Consider the following 12,399-nt stretch of genomic DNA (forward strand, 5'->3'; position numbering starts at 1 on the left):
CTTAGATATTTAAACATTTAAAACTAAAAAAAATTAATTGAAAAATAATAAATACATTATATTAAAGTTATAAAAGCAAAAATAAATGTTTTTCATTTAAATAAAATTTTATTATAATTAAAATCTTAAACTTATTCTTAAGAGTTACAATTGATATTTGTTTTGTTTTATATTTTATCCCTTTTAAAATTTGTATAATATATTCTAATATTGATCGTGTGATTAATGACCTCTGCTAGGTCATCAGTTTGTGGATAATATACTGAAAAGAAACTTCAAATTAGTTCCTAACTACGACGTCCTTAGCTGAATAGTGATGGCTCAAAGGAATGAAATGGGGCGATTTTATTAGTCTAACCAAAACTACCAGAATAGAATGTCTACCATATGATTATGGGAGCCCAGTCTCGAAGTCGACTGAACGCTCTTGCCAAACATGAGTAGGAAATCAAAAGGGTTGACGCTAATCCTTTATACGTCCTGGTTGTTTCCAAATGGCCATCCATGGAGAATGGTAAAATTCAGCAAGGCAATCCTATATTATCTGATGTGGGATGCCTGACCCAAATGGTGGAAACATCTATTGAGATTCAATCCTACACATTCTCATTTTCTTTACAAGTCTTACAAACGCATCTTCTTTAGCTTTGGGGAAGGATGACTTCTCACATCAATTGATTCACCATACAATAGATAGACCGCTATCTTCTTGATCATGAATCCAGGTTCAGCATCTACAATAATTTCTACTTTGTTACCAGGAGCTAGATTTCGTGCTATGACTTTCCAGTCTTCGTCATTAAAGGAAATTGTTGGGTCTTGCTTGCATATATGGATGGTGCACTTCGTGTAATTAATTATCAAGACACTTGTTCGAAATTCAGCTATCACATATTTTAGCGTAGACGAATAAATAATACACAGAGTCATTCCCTTCAGGTCACAATCACCAACATTAGGTACTTTGAAATACACTGAATGTCCTTCACCTGTATGGGTTAACCAATATGGATAATTGTCGCCCGGGAGAATATGATCAGCAAACCTATTGATAGTTAATTCCTGTATCAGAACAAAACCTTAGTAATTGTGCGGTTGTGCTATTCAAATGGACAATTTTGTGCCATTTCTTTGTCATTTCAATAATAAAAGAAGATGGATAAGGTACTAAATAAAAGAATATATAGATATGATAACTAATTAAAATATTCTATTTGTCAAGCTATATAACGAGAGTGCAAAAGGGCAGTTATTAATTGTTAGTTAGTTGCACTAGCCAGTTGAATAAGGACAGGTATTAGTCACTAGTTAGTTGCACTGGTCAATTAGTTAGGAAAGATTAGCTATAAATAGGAGAAATCAGATTGGATAAAGTGTAGAGTGAAATTGATAGGAGATATCCTTTGTGAAGGGGAAACCCTTGGCGAGAATTTTATTCATTTTCTGTTTTGTTCTTCAATAAAGTTGTGTTTCTATAATTCTTCTCTACTTTTCATTTTATTTTCTCCAGGTTCCTAACAATTGGTCTGACCTGCTGGATTTGTGTTGATTGAGAGATGGAATCAATGGTAGAGGCTTTGGAATTGAGGATGGAATCGTTGGATTCCAAAGTGTTGGTGACTCAAAAGTAACTTGTGCACCGTTGGCTGGGATTAAGCAGTACACAATTCAATGGGGGAAGGCACAGGGAATGGATTTCACGGACGAGGAGTCTCTGCGGTCAAAGTTGAATGAGAGGGTAGAACAACATGAGGGTGAATCAGAAACAAACATGGTGGAAAGGCAACATTGGATCCAGAAGGTGGAATTACCAAATTTTGATGGCACTGATCCATTACGATGGATTGTGTTCTTTGACATACATCACCCAAAATCAGAAGAGAATGTGCAGCTTGCCTTCATCAGTATGGGCAAAATTGCAGCGCATCAGTCTGATTCTTTAAAAAACCGATTCCATACTTGGGGTGGGAGGACCCAACAGCAGCCTTGATTCAAAGATTTGGAGGATGGAACTTGGGTTATGTGTATGGGTGACGTAGCACTTCGCTGCAATCATCAGTGGAAGAATACATTCAGGAGTTTGATGCGTTAACAACAGAGATGACGGGAACAAATTGCTGGGATATTACTTGGGAGAACTGCGACAAGAGATGAGGTGCAGAGTAAGACCTCACAACCCTGAAGATGTGATTCAGGCAATGGACTTGGCAATTGCTGTTGTAGAAGAGTTCAGGATTTAACATGGGCTGGGGAATTTACAACACCAAACCCAAGTGACTGGATATCAATACCTAGTTGTAGGGAGTCTTGTTTCATTTGGTGTTCCCAAACTAGTAGCCTCCCCAAGTCCGACTCAAGAACAAGAGTTGTCAAGGTCATACACGACGACTTTGGGCACATCCATCCATTTAGATAAAGGTATACAAGGAGAAAGAAAGGAAACAACTCAATTAACATCAAGATCTAGTTTTGCTAATATGGTTCCCTCAAGGGCAAGACAATTATCTTATGAAGAGTACATCAAAAGATGGAGGAAGGGAGATCTTTAAAGTGAGGCCAACCATTTAGTCCTATGCACAAATCCCCAAAAAAAAGTATGCAGGTCCAAGGTAGTTAAAATCGGGATTTTACTTTAAATCGTAAAGGAGAGTGAAAATCGTAAATCGTAAATTGAATCGTAAGATTTTATAAAATTCATATATATGATATAAATTCATATTATTCATATAAAATATCATAAATTAAGGGAAAAAAGCTTCAAATCAGTAAAAGTACTTAAACAACGTAGCACTCACAAATCATAATTTATTCCATAAGAATGTAATGCATTTACATGAATAAAAAATAGACCAGAACAGAAAAGATGCAAGAACAACAATAGATTTAGTTGCAGACCAGGTTGCACGCACTAGGAGGACTGTTGAATGTTGACAACAATGTTAGGGTTCAAAGCTGCTAGAGGCAAATTAGATTCCATAAAAAGGAGATATATGAAAGAGGCGTACGATAGGGTTCAACAAAATAGACTTTGCGAGAAATTTTCAAAATCGAAGTGAAATCGTAAAATCCCACAATTTGAGGGATTTTATGATTCAAATCGGGATTTTACTCAATTAGGATTTTATCCACGATTTAAATCGGTGAGACTTTTAAAATCGTAAAATCGTAAGATTTTAAGATTCAAATCGGAATTTTAACTACCTTGTGCAGGTCCTTATCCTAACAGAAGATAAACAAGCAGATGAGAACGGAGAAAAGATTTCCGCCATGGCTGCTATGTGCATTACAACCACCATGGCACCGCATCCTAAATCCACCATTTTTTTGCCATGGTTGCGGTGGTTTGGGCAAAAACTGCCACTAACATCTGCCATAACCGTTATTTGACAGCACTGACTATATGTTTCAAAGTTTGGTACCAAAAAAGTCAAAGAAAAGAACGAAATAGGTGTAACTGTGAATAATACTTCGCAAAAGAATATGGTAGAGATTAAAAGGACTAGAGATAGGATTACGTCCTTGAAGTTATTAGTTGCACAAGACACTATTAATATCATTAGTGTTAAATTGCTTATGCTCCACAAGTTGGCTCAAATGCCCTTTTGAAAGCAAAGTTTTGAGAGGTTTTAGAAGGGTTGATCCAAGACATTTCACAAATCAAAAAGATTTTCATAGGTGGAGACTTTAATGGCCATGTTGGTTATGAGAATGGTGGTTAAAATTGCGATTTTGCATGTAAGATTGTACAATTTACAATTTTCTCATGCCTAAGTGATCTTGATCACACACTCTAACTCATTTTGCTAGGATTGGTAGGATCGTAAGATCTTACTTGTAAGATCATAGAATCGAATGATTTTTCTGATCCAGCTTGAACTCATTTCTTTTGAAAAAAACCAACAAATCTGACCCAATTTTCATTGTCTCGTTAGATTAAAGACTTCAATTCATTCATTTTGGCACTTTTTTCCACCCCTTTTTTCGCTCTTATGCTCACAAAAGTTGTAAACCCCTTCTTCATTTTTCTACTTCCGGGTTTGGCATTGTTCAATTCAGTTCTTTTGCTTTTGGGTTGAACTCTTCGTTCATTTTCTTATGGATTCAACTACTCCTTACTTTGGTTTAGTTGCTACACTATTTGGGACCCTAGATTCAAGTTTCTGATATTTGCTAGGTTACACACTCTTAATCTGTTTAGTTATTTACAAAAGTCTTTTATGTGAAAAAAAAGCTGCTAGGGTGGGTAATGGGAGTTCAGGGGCTGCTAGAGTTGGAAGCAGGCAGGATGATGCTGCTGGTGGGAGTGTTCTGAATTTGGAATTGTTGTGACTTGTAAGTTTGTGGCTGTTAGTAATTTAAGGTTATTTTGTCTTATTTTTATTAATTTTTATGCATATATATGAATTTAAAATCATTTTGTATTTTAAGTAGGATGATCTTACTATCCGTGTTACGATTACATGATTTACGTGTTTCCCTAACCTTTCCGATCTTAAGTAAGATCTCGATTTTGACTACTTGGTTGTGAGGCAAGACAATTTGCAAAGGTTCATGATCGTTTTAGTTTTAGAAAGTTAAATGAGGAAGGGAAATCTATCATTGATTTCTCAATGTCCTACAACTTTAAGATTATGAATATTTGTTTTAAGAAGAAGGAGAAACATCTTATCACTTCTAAGAGCAGAGTTTCAAGGTCACAAATCAATTTTTTCTTGATAAGGAATCTAGACAAAGATACCATTTTTAATTATCTACATATTTTATTCTTTTGTCTGCACACAGTCAATTCTAGCAAGTAAATCACTTCTTCGTGAGTATAAAAATGCTGCAACTCAAGCATAATGAAGAACTGCTTACGCATATATTTTGTTTAAACGGTGATACTATGGTCATATTTTATTTATAAGGGTTTTGGAATCCGACTAATAAAGAGAGGGAAAGAACAGAGGATTTGGGACATGTCACAAAAGATTCTGATGGTTTCAACACTTTAGTGGCTATAAAGAACATAACTAGCTACCTAGTTCTTTCGCAATTGTAGTTATAGGTATGTACTAAAAAATTAATAAAAAGCAAACACATGTATCTATAAACTAAAATAATGAAAAGAAGAAACAAAGAAATAAATATTGACAATAAACTCAAAAAGTAATGGAGATAAGGATGAGTAAAAAATGGATTATAGAAATGAAAATAGGATATAATTTTCTAAAAGTGAGATCTTTTGGAAACTTTCAGCTTTCAAGATTAAAAACACAAATGGAAAATCATTCCATGTTCCTTTCATGAATAATAAAGAAATGTAAAGGCTCGTAGATAAAGATGAACCTGTGATATACTCTTGGTAAAATAATTGATGAATTTGTCGTAGCTTCCCATTCCAATCAAAAGTGATTTCAATGAAAGATCAGAGACTTGTGATGCATGTGTTGCTGTTTCTAATTTAGTAAAATTTACATCATATAGGATATCAAGAATTGTTCTTAATTCTTGAGTTAGTTCAACCTCAGAGCCACATTGCACCCAAACACATCGAAGATTGGAAAATCTTTTGAGCAACAGGGCTAGAGCACACAAATTATTATTCTGCAAATCTAAGGAAGTTATATATGATGACATGCCTGAAAATGGGTGAATATGACCAAGGGAATTCATTGTTGGTGACATCCAAGACCAAATGAGCGAAGGAAATACATCACGTGATAATCCTTCATATCCACAAAGGGACACATATCCAATGCTTTTTGATCCTACAATTGAATGGGGCACTTCTTTTATGGCTGTATCTTTTGCCATTAGTGTTGTCAAGGATTCCATCTGCACTATTTCTTCTTCCAATTTGTCAATTTTTGAACAACCAGAAAGGATGAGAGTTTTCACAGATTTTAACTTGTAGATCCTCCTTGGGAGATTGCTAAGGCTTGTACAATTCTTGAAATTTATCAAAACAAGATTACTTAGATCTCCAATGGATTCATGTACCTTGGACAAGCTAGAACAATCTTTGAGAATCAGCTTCACAAGATTTGGTAGATTTGAAAATTCAGGAGTGTGTGTCAAATACTTCGAATGACTAAGATTGAGGATTTTTAACTTATCCAGCAACTGCATGAATTGTTTTTACCAAAAGAAGAATTAGAAAAGCAAATGGTGGGAGCAATTACTATTGTCATTAAAGTAAAATTCATGTAAGATTTACCTGAGGCTCCTTCCATACTAGTTTAACGTTGCTGTATTTTAGATCCATAGCAACTACATTTCTCTGGTAAAAGTCATTAGGTATATGTTCTAAAGGAAATCTTTGCCAATAGACCAATCTCAATTGTTTGGGAAAAGACCCATAATCTCCAACAAGTTGTATATGATCAAGTTGCAAAAGTCTTAGTTTCTTCATATTCTCAAATGCTTGGGTATTGAAGCAAAGTCTACTAGTTGTTTGTGACTTCAAAGCCAAGCCCTCAATAGCTTTGGTACCCTGTGAAGAAAAAGAGCATAGAAAATATAAAAAATAAACAACAAACTTTGTCCATTTCTCAGTAGAAAGCAATATGAAATATCTGAATTTGTATCCTAAGCAAAATCTAGTGCACATCAATGACGGATACTCTCTAAATAACGAATCCCATGATTATTAGCCAAATGTTATTAGAAAGAACAAAATGATTTTCAGAAAAGTTGTGATTATGATAAGATCATGCACAATGATCAGAAATTTCAAAGTAGTATATACAGAAAAGTTCTTACAGTATGTTCTGCCAATACATCACATACATCCTCATGAGCCCACAATCGACTACGCTTCTCAGGTTCCTGTGGTGAACTTTGACGAATGATTTCTCTTCCCATGTTACGTAGCAAGTCATGCATTCCAAGTTTGTTATGTTTCTCAACCTTTATAAGGCTCCTTTCCATCAAGGTTGTTATTCCAATTCCAGGATGAAGCTCACAACCATTCAATATGTCTGTAACATAGGCTCTGTCCTTGCCTATGAAGAAACAACATATGTCGAGAAATATTTTCTTTTCCATATCATCTAAACCATCATAGCTTATTCTCAGTTTCTCTTGTATTTGATCATTTGGAATTTTCTCTAGTTTTGATAACACACTTTTCCATTCTTCTTCTATCCTTTTAAACAAATGACATCCAAGGACTTCAAGAGCCAGTGGTAGTCCACCACAGTATGCAACTACATTTCTTGACAATTCACTGAAGTCTTCGTGTGGACTTGTTTCTCTAAAGGCATGCCAACTGAAAAGCATAAGGGACTCATTTTCATCCATTTCCTTCATTTCATAGATATGGTCAACTTCAAGTAAATTAAGTATGCGTACATCTCTGGTTGTTACAATTAATACACTTCCCAAACCCATCCATTTGCGTTTTCCACACAGGGCTTCTATTTGCTGAGACTTGCTGATATCATCAAGTACAATGAGTGCTCTTTCCCCACGAAGTTTTTTCTCAATCAAATTTGTCCCTGACGCAATGCTGGGTATCTTCTTGGCCTTTATTTTTAGGACATTTGAATAAAGTTGTTCTTGTAAACGAATAAGCCCTCTACTATCTTTCTCACAAACTTCTCTAATATCTTCAATGAAACTTCTATGCTCAAAATTGCGATAAATTTGATTGAAGATGGCTTTGGCTACTGTTGTTTTACCCAATCCTCCCATTCCCCAGATCCCCACTGTACAAACCTCGCTTGATTGATTTTGAATAAACCCAATCACTTCTTCTACACGAGATTCAAGACCAACAGGAAATTGGGTAATGGACAAAAATGTTTCATCTAGTTTTGTCAAAACACCATTGACAATTTTGTTCACTGCTGTAGCTTCATTGCTTAAATAAAACAGAGTGAAAATAAATTAAGATAATTTTAAGCTTCAAGTTAAACCACGCATCATTTTCAAACAAAATAAGCAAGAAAGTATGAGTGGAGCTCATTAGAACCACTATTACTATTAGGCATCACTATATAACACATTCTTTCTAATATTCTATCCGTTATTAGTGTCGGTTAAAATTTATGGAAAACAATGAAACCCATTAAATTAGGTAGTGGACCACATATTTTGTGATTATCAATAAATTTAAGGCGTTAGGAAGTGTATTTGTAGCATTTTTCTAGTTTTAATTTACCTGAAACTCTTCACATCCCAACCAGACAAATGTGCAGCCTTATTGAGTGCCCTCTTCCACTGGGGCAATTCCTTAAAGCTTTCCCTATCCTTGCCCCGTTTTCGTGCAAGTGTTTCCAAAGCTTCCCCAAAAGCACCCTTTACATTCCGTACATCGGAAGGCTCAACATCGTAAAATATGGGTACAACAACTTGCCCAAAACTTCTGCGGCATTGAATGATTTTGTCGAGCTCGATAAGACACCAACCAGATGAAGCGTAGTTTTTGGAGAAAACAACCAAAGCTATCTGAGACCCTTCTATTGCTTGCCTTAGTCCTGCTCCAAGATTTGTTCCCTTTCGAAGTTCCTCGTCGTCAAGGAAAGTGTTGACGCCAGCATTGGCAAGGGCTGCATAGAGATGAGAAACGAAGCACTTTCGAGTATCTTCTCCCCTGAAATTGATGAACACGTCGTATTTCCATTGTCTTTTGGATTTTGAGGAAACCATTAGTTCGATTCGATGGAAGGAATTGAAGTGACCTTTGAGTTAAAAAGCACAATGCAGTGTGTAACGATCGTAGCAAACGCTTCACGCTGGAGTGGGTTCGACCTTAATTTCACTTAATTTCTTAAAGTAATTTTATAATTCCTCGTTTTTAAATAAATAATTTAAAATATATTACATTTTTTAAAAATTTTAATAAATTTTTAAATTTAAATGATTGTAAATATTATAATTATTGTTAATAAATATTTTCTTTTTTCAAAAAAATCGATGAACTTTAAATTAAAAAGTATAACAAAATTTAAATTTAAATTTAAATTAATATTAATATTAAATTTAAAATAAATATAGATAAAATTACTTCACATGTTTAGGTAAAAGAAAATCTCAAATTACTCTAGTTTAGATGAAGCTTTTAAGAAAGTTTTTATTTAAAGATTTATACTTGCAAATTAAATATAAATAATGATCATTTTATTTTTACAAAAAAAAAAAGTTTTAACAATAAATCTTTCTATTTTTTATTATATCACTTATTTAATTATTTTCTTTCTTTATCCTTCTCTTATTTATTAAAAAATACGATATTTTTTTATAAACATATAATTTCTCATTTCATAATGATTAAAGTAGAGTTATCTATCGGGTTGAATTTCCTGAACACGTTTCTTTCGTGAATATTTATCTCTGAATTTTCAATTTTTTATGATAATACATACTTATATTCTATGAAAAAATAAGACAAATAAATAAATTTATTTATCTTTTGTAGAATTACTATTATATTATGCGTTGCATTTATATTTTTATTAGTCATAGTTAATTTAATAATTTAAATTTTATATTTTAATTAATTTTATTAAATATAGTAATAATATTATTTTTTCAAAGAATGTAAATAATCTAGGTACTCTACCTAAACAAAAATATTTTAAATGAAAACAATTCAATTATTCTATCTAAATAAAATAGTTTAAAATAAAAAAATTTAATAATGTAATTTAAATTATCTTGTCCAAACACAACGAATTTTGAGTAGTATAAATGCATTGATTCAATCATGTAAGAAATGAAGTTAAAAAAAATAAAAATATAAAAACAAGTATAAATTAAAGTTTTTTTTTTTAAAAAAAAAAGGTGTCCCATGATCCATCCATCTACCGACAAAACAAGAAAAGAGAGAGAGGGTCAGCTAAAACAAGATGCTCACTACACAGTCCTTAAATTCATTACGGGTAAATTTCATCATAGATTGAACTTAATAACTGTGCAAAGTAAGAAAATGAAGTTTATCTACCTTTAATTTGAATTAAAATTATTTATAAATATAATTAATTCTTACTTTCTCATTCTATACATTAGCTAATTTTAGAATAAACAAATGTTTCATCACTTTCGTGCCTACATAGTCTACTGTAGGCATGAAGTTTCTTCAACTAAATAGGACAACCACCATTGTAGCACATTACTTTTACTTACCTCAATTTGCAGATACGCTAATCCCAGCAATGCACCAACTATGGTATTTAGTAATACCTAGATGAGTAGGTTTTAAAAAATTATAGAAATATAATGTTTAAAAATCGTAAATAGTAATTTTTTATGCAGATATATAGATTCAGAAATGAAACAATTAAAAATTATAAAATATTAAAAATTATCATTGATAATTTTTTTAAAATATTAAAAATTCAAAACTCGTCAATGAAGATTTTTTTTAAAAAATTATATACTAATTTCATGAGACTTATTGCAAGTTGTTGTTTGCATTAATTTTTTTAATATCCTTAGACAAGAAAAAGTAATGAATGAGGCAATTTGTTACGAGTTCAAATCATTCTAAGGATAGATTTAGAAAAAAAAAACATCGAAATTGTTGATACATTTTATGTTATTAACAAAGTTAACTATTTTTTGTAATTGTTGTGAGGTAGTTAAAATGGATAAAAAGTAATATTAAGCAACCACGTTGTGAATTTCAATACAAGAAAATCATGCACCATTATCTGTTGCCTAGTACAATTCTGACCAAAATAATTGTCATAAATCTTTCAAAGATCTTAATAATTACATAATTAAAAAATTTAACACAACGCCAACTTTCACGACTTTGGTGAACCACAGTTAGTGTAATATTCCTAATTTATTTACATAATTTTTCTTTAAAGAAAATAGAAATATATGTATATGATGGGATTAAAATAAGTAGGGATGAGTGAATAGAATAGATATTCGTATGCGTAAATTCTGAATCATTAAAAATGAATAAAATTTTAAAATTTCATATATATAAATCTCGTTCGTAATAGAATTAAGAATATAATTTTGAGATTATCAATTTATAATTACAGGAAAGTTAATATTTCTATATTAACAACTAATTATTAAATATTAGACATGTTGACGAGCGTTTTCTTGTTGTGTTTAAAAGATTTGTCATAAATCCTCATCAAAATTTAAACAAATTAATGTAGTATTAGGGTTAACCTAGATTGTCTCCCGTAAAAACTGGCTATTAATTTTCATTAAACATGTTAAAGACATTAATTGAACAAGCAATTAAAATGGGGGGGATTTGTGGTTTCAAATCAATATAAAGAGCAGCAAGCAAACAAGTTTAATTAATTCAAACAATAGAAAGTAGCAATCCTTAGTTCATCCACATAGATTCTATCCTCATTCCACTCAAGATTTAACACTCATCCTCTCTCCCATGAATTAGGTTAATTTAACAAGTGAAAATCAACCTTATGGTCCTAACAAAATTACGCAATTTGTTAGGCTCTAATCCCTCGTCCCAAGATTACGCAACCTTAGAATTAAACATAGGATTAAGCAATCCGTAGTTTAGAATCTCCTTAAAATGAATTAGGGTTAATTAAGCAATGTCCCTCTCATTCACCATTAATTCAATTCAAGAGGCAAGGAAGAAGTAATTCATGAAAAGAAAGGAGTTATATTATCATTAAAATCAAAGAACTCAAGAATCCATGTGAACTCACTAAGGATTACACAAAATTTAGCCCTCCATGGAAATGGGGGTCAAAAATACAGTTTGAAAATGCAGAAAACTCACTGGCATTAATGTAAAAGCAAGAGAAATGAGAAACCAAACCCTAGGTTGGACCCTTGGCTATCACCCAAGGTTACCCTAAGCTCTGAAAAATGTCCTAATTTAGTAAAGAAGAGAAAAGGTACGAAAAGTGTAAGAGCTCTCCTGCCCTAATTTGGCAAAAATCTATTTATACTAAGGTTGGCACCCTCCAAAGTGATTACTTTCATTCTTTTATAGTAAACACGTGCAGCATCAGTTGGTTTTTGCCGTTCTGTAGTATCCACTATCAACTTTGATAGTAGACACGCGCAGTACTGGTACATTTTAGACACTTTGGAGTGACTACTATGAACTTTGATAGTAGCTACGCGCAACACCTTCAATTCTGCACACTCTGGAGTGACTACAATGAACTTTCATAGTAGTCACGCACAGGCTTAGTGGATTCTGGGCTGCTGTAGTCGTCACTTTTAGCTTTGAAAGTAATCACTTTGGTCCCTTTGCTAAAAGTAGCTTGCTGTAGTGATCACTATCAATCTTGAAAGTAGTTACTTTCACCTCAAATTCCTCAAAATCCAATAATTCTTCAAAATAAGCTTGAGGATTCCTGCCACATTATTCAAATGATCAAAACATGTAAAATAAACTATTTAAATCAATGTAAATTAACAAAAAACTAAGAAACCTATATTATTTAGCTTAATTGGAATATT

The 12,399-nt window shown here is 32.6% G+C and overlaps 1 protein-coding gene across 1 annotated transcript; it reads right to left on the reverse strand.

The window, feature by feature from the left end:
• Positions 1–206: 206 nt before the first annotated feature.
• On the reverse strand, positions 207–8,731 carry LOC113849275 (TMV resistance protein N-like). The gene is made up of 5 exons (XM_027479052.1): positions 8,147–8,731; positions 6,745–7,846; positions 6,200–6,475; positions 5,329–6,105; positions 207–1,062 (listed from the first exon to the last, which is right to left on the reverse strand). The coding sequence occupies exons 1-5, from the start codon at positions 8,632–8,634 to the stop codon at positions 625–627; spliced, it is 3,081 nt and encodes a 1,026-aa protein (XP_027334853.1). The 5' UTR covers positions 8,635–8,731; the 3' UTR covers positions 207–624.
• Between the last annotated feature and the right edge of the window lie 3,668 nt (positions 8,732–12,399).

The sequence above is a fragment of the Abrus precatorius genome, unplaced genomic scaffold (assembly GCF_003935025.1).
Source record: "Abrus precatorius isolate BTA unplaced genomic scaffold, Abrus_2018 Scaffold9, whole genome shotgun sequence".
Lineage (NCBI taxonomy): Eukaryota > Viridiplantae > Streptophyta > Magnoliopsida > Fabales > Fabaceae > Abrus > Abrus precatorius.